Source organism: Mesitornis unicolor, unplaced genomic scaffold (genome assembly GCF_000695765.1).
Source record: "Mesitornis unicolor isolate BGI_N332 unplaced genomic scaffold, ASM69576v1 scaffold10004, whole genome shotgun sequence".
Lineage (NCBI taxonomy): Eukaryota > Metazoa > Chordata > Aves > Mesitornithiformes > Mesitornithidae > Mesitornis > Mesitornis unicolor.
In genome coordinates this window covers 1-4,177 of record NW_010178037.1, presented here as the reverse complement: position 1 = coordinate 4,177, position 4,177 = coordinate 1, and the positions used below count along the sequence as shown (strand labels likewise).

The following is a 4,177-nucleotide window of genomic DNA, read 5'->3' as shown; positions in this document are numbered from 1 at the left end:
GGGAGCAGCCCGCTGGCGGACATGAGCATCCTCTACAGCCCGGAGGTTGGTACCCAGATACTGAACCACCAGGACTCCCTCACAGATTATTGCTCTGTGTCCTCCTACTCCTCCTCGCCCCCGAGCAGGATAACCCGCTGCCCCTCCAGCCTGCCCAGCTCACCCGTCAGCTCTACCAGTGCCCCGCTCTCCGCAGATTTCGAGGAGTCGGACAAATTTCATGAGCTGAAGCCTTCCCTGGATCACGATGCCGTGCCTGCAGGTGACAACATGGACCATCTCCAAGCTGTCAAGATTCTTCCAGTGAAAGACCTCATATGGATCCCCAGGTAAGTGGGTAACTTAGCAAAATTATTTTGTCAAAAATTTCTCTTAGGCTGACTTTGAGCTTAGCTCAAGCTAATTCAGGAACCTTTGCACTCCCAGTATGATTCACCTGCCCAGAAAGTCAAGTTGTTAGGGAATGTTATTCCTGGTACAATAGTACATCAATTTTTCTAGTCCTTTTTAAGGATTGTGTTGGGCAGAATGGCTGTATCTGAGGATTGATCTCAACAGAAGGGAAATGTGGGCAGTAAGACTCGAAGCCCAGTTTCCCCAGCTACTGAGGGAACAAAGAGCAGCAGGCACAACCCTGGCAGATCCTGGTGTCTCCTGTGGAAACCACTGGGAGTCTGATTTTGCCTGAGATTTAGGACACCCCTTGGTGGCATCGCAGTGCCCCTTCCGTGGTGTAACTGCAGGAGGGATTGCAGCAGAGGGGACAGATTTCCAGCATAGATCCTCCTCAGCTGTCCTCGGTCTCTGCTGCAGAGTACGTGTGACATCTCCCTCGTTTCTCTTCTAGGAGAGGAGGGGATATCATCGTGATCGGACTGGAGAAGGAGTCGGGCACCCAGCGGGGCAGAGTGATCGCTGTGCTGAAGGCCGGGGAGCTGGCTCCCTATGGGTGAGGCTGACAGTGATTTGGGGGGCACAAGGGGACACTGGGTGACAGAGGGTGGCTCTGCAGGCTCCGAGCCTCTCAGGAGCCTCCTCTCAGCACCCAGCAGCAGCTGAGAAGCTCCCACTGGATAAGACGTGGTTGCTGGTTGCACATCGAAGCAGATGGCGATGGGAAGGCACCACGATCGTGGTCTGGTCTCCAAAATCCAGAGACCAAGTACCCCCGTAATGAGACAGGACCATCTTGCGCAGTGCGATGAGCGTCAGTCAGGTCCTGACTCCCGGTGCTCCGAGGGCACCTGGCAGAGGAGCCCGGAGCTTGGCAGGCTCCAGTCCCGCGCTGGGAACAAGAGGTGTATTTATGCGGAGCGCAGCGCTTGTCTGTGGCTGCATTCACGTGGGTCAGGTCGACGGCCTGGCTCTAAATGAGCACCTTTGTGTGGTGACGGGCCAGGGGAAGGCTCCCGGAGCACAGGGGGGAGCAGTTATATACATTAATTTAAAATGTTACATACAGCGAGTGAGAGTCCAAGTAAATAAATAGCTGCTAGAGAGATGGGGGGGTGTTCCTGCCGATCACTTAAATACCAGGCTGGGATTGTACTATTTATGTCCAAACAAATGGAGGTTAAGCAGTGCTAAGGATTATAAATGATCATTTATTACCACTGGGCAAACTCAACAAGAGATCAAAGGGCTCTGCCGTTCCCTGTACCTGCGAACCCAGTGTGGTGTATTCTCTTCACTGTTCACAGGTACCCTTAGGTTGATTTTGCCTTGCCCAAATTAAGCATGGATTTAAGGTGGGGTGACATGGCTGGCACAGGCTTGTCCTGGTTCAGACACGGTGGTTTTTGTCTCCCCTGTTTCACCAGCAGGATAAAGAGCAGCCAGTAGGGCAGGGAGCTGAGCGAAGGGAGGTGGCTTCTTGGGGACAGTTTGTGACAACAAACACCGACCTCACGGGTCCCTGGGCCGTGCCTGCTGATCTGGACTGGGAGCTCACACCCTGAACTGGCAGAACTGGGCTCCAGCCCACTTCTGTGCTACATTTTGGGCTGCAGAGGCTCTCGTCAGCCCACAGCTGGGGCATGATGCGGGCTGTTTTGAAAACACCCGGCTGGCAGCAGGCAAAAAGAGCTCATGGATGGAGCAAATTGGGAGATTACCAGCAACTTCAAACTGTCACGGCAGGCTTAAGCCCCCACCTGCACATTTAGGCACCTGAATCCCTTTAAAAGCCTTTTCCCCTATCACTGAGCCGCTCGCTTGTGCCGTGACACGGTTCCTGATCCCTCGCTTTGTTACCATCTCCTTTCTGGAGGATTTGCAGCTTATAAAAGAGTTTCGGTAGCTGGAAAGGAAAGCGTGCGAGCCGCCCAGCTGAGCACTGTGCTACCAGAGCTGCTCCGTGCTGTAACACCCCGCTCTGCTCTGCTCTTCCTTCCCAGGACGCTGGTGGATGCTGCCCTCATAGCAAAGGACACGGTTGTGTGCTGCTTCGAGAACGAAAACACGGAGTGGTGCCTGGCTGTCTGGAGGGGCTGGAGCGCCAGGGACTTTGACGTTTTCTACCAGGCCTACGAGGAGCTGGGAAGGCTGGAAACCTGCATGCGGAAAAGGAGGTAGTGCTGGTGGCGCTGGGAAACGGGGCTCCACGGAAGAGGGAAGCGTCCCGCTCCGAGTGCGCCTGGACCTGGAGACACAGCCCTGGAGAGGGAGGGACGAGGTTTGCTGCTAATGAGTGTTGTGGGGTTCCCATCGGGGCTTTTGGGGACTGAAATGGGTGTGAGCAGGGCAGGGCTGAGCCTGGGAGCTGGGCTGTGTCTCGTGCTCCATCACACCCTGCAGCAGTGGAGAGCAGGAGGTGGAGGTGGCTGCAGTTCTGCTCACGCCTCTATTTCCAGTTTCCTCCTCCCCGTTTTCAACTCCTTCCTCACCTTCAGCACGCCCTGGCTGCTGCTGCTGCTGCTGCTGCTGGTGCTTTCACAGTGTATTTTGGCAGCCAGGAGAGCGCATTCACCCCAGCCCCGCAGCCCCCACTGCCTGCTGGCCGGCGGTGCGGTTCGCTGCGGGCTGATTATTGAGGGGGAAACGCATCTGCTGGAAACCCCACACCCCTACCAGTTTGTTAGGGGCTACTGCAGGTGTAGCCCCTGTAGTAACTGCTGTGTAGAGACACCCAGATGTAAGAACCAGCAATAAGCTCTGGCTGGCCCCACTGCGTTTCTGGTTCCTAAAAGCTGTTGTGGCACGGTGTCTCTGCAAGAGAGCCTGAAACGATCTGCCAAAACGCTGCACCACCGCAGCGAGTGAGCTGTTTCCTTGCCCTGCTGCAGAGTGAATTGTAAATAGAGCTGCTGCAGAGCAGCGCCGCTCGCTTTGACAGATACGTCCTGGTGTAAGAGAAGGGAGCCTCGCGACCAGGAAGGTTTGTGAACTGCCTCTGCTCCTGCCTCTCTTGATAATGCACTCATGGGTATCGGGAGCACCATAAGCTTGGTTTGCCTGTGTATCTGTTCAGCTTGCGCTCACCGCAGCTTTCCTTGTATCTTCATTAGCGGCCTGGGATGATGTATTGGCTCTGAATACCATTGCACTCAGTTATCCCGAGCATGTACAGCAGTGTAAAAAAGAGCCTGGCTGAGCCCCCTGTAAAAACATGTACAGTTTGGATTTTGGACCTTTTTTGTTTTTAATATCCCAAGAAATCGGTGTGAGCATCGGCAAGGCTGGCCAAGGCCGAACGGGCAGGTTACCCCTCTGCTTCACATTTCTGTTGCGGGCTGCTAAAGTATCCTCCTTCAGAAACAGAGTGTATCTCGAAATAAACACATTCCTCCCCAAAATGATGCTGCACTGGTGGCACTTGTTATTGGCAACCCCTCCGTGCATCCGCTGCGAGGTGTTTGGGATTGAAATGTGTGTCCTTGAGCCAAGAAGGCCAACGCCATCCTGGGGTGGATGAGAAGGGGTGGTTGTAGGGCAGAGAGGTTCTCCTGCCCCTCTGCTCTGGCCTGCTCAGACCACATCTGCAATCTTGTGTCCAGTGCTGGGCCCTCAGCTCCAGAAGGACAGGAACTGCTTGAAAGAGTCCAGCAGGGCCACAAAGATGAGGTGTGAATCTGGCACCCATGGTGAGACAGTGGCCTTGCCGTGTTTCCTCATCATACAAGTGCTATCACTTGGAGAAGTAAACAATATGGAGCATCTCCTGCTGAGGAGCGGCTGA

The 4,177-nt window shown here is 54.7% G+C and overlaps 1 protein-coding gene across 1 annotated transcript in view; it reads left to right on the top strand.

The window, feature by feature from the left end:
• Positions 1-2,574, top strand: part of LRRK1 (leucine-rich repeat kinase 1) — a 70,692-nt gene extending 68,118 nt beyond the window's left edge. Inside the window, exons 32-34 of the mRNA XM_010182311.1 lie at positions 9-329; positions 848-949; positions 2,397-2,574. Of these exons, the coding sequence (XP_010180613.1) occupies positions 9-329; positions 848-949; positions 2,397-2,574 (601 nt within the window). The remainder of the gene's footprint in view (positions 1-8; positions 330-847; positions 950-2,396) is intronic.
• Positions 2,575-4,177: the final 1,603 nt, after the last annotated feature.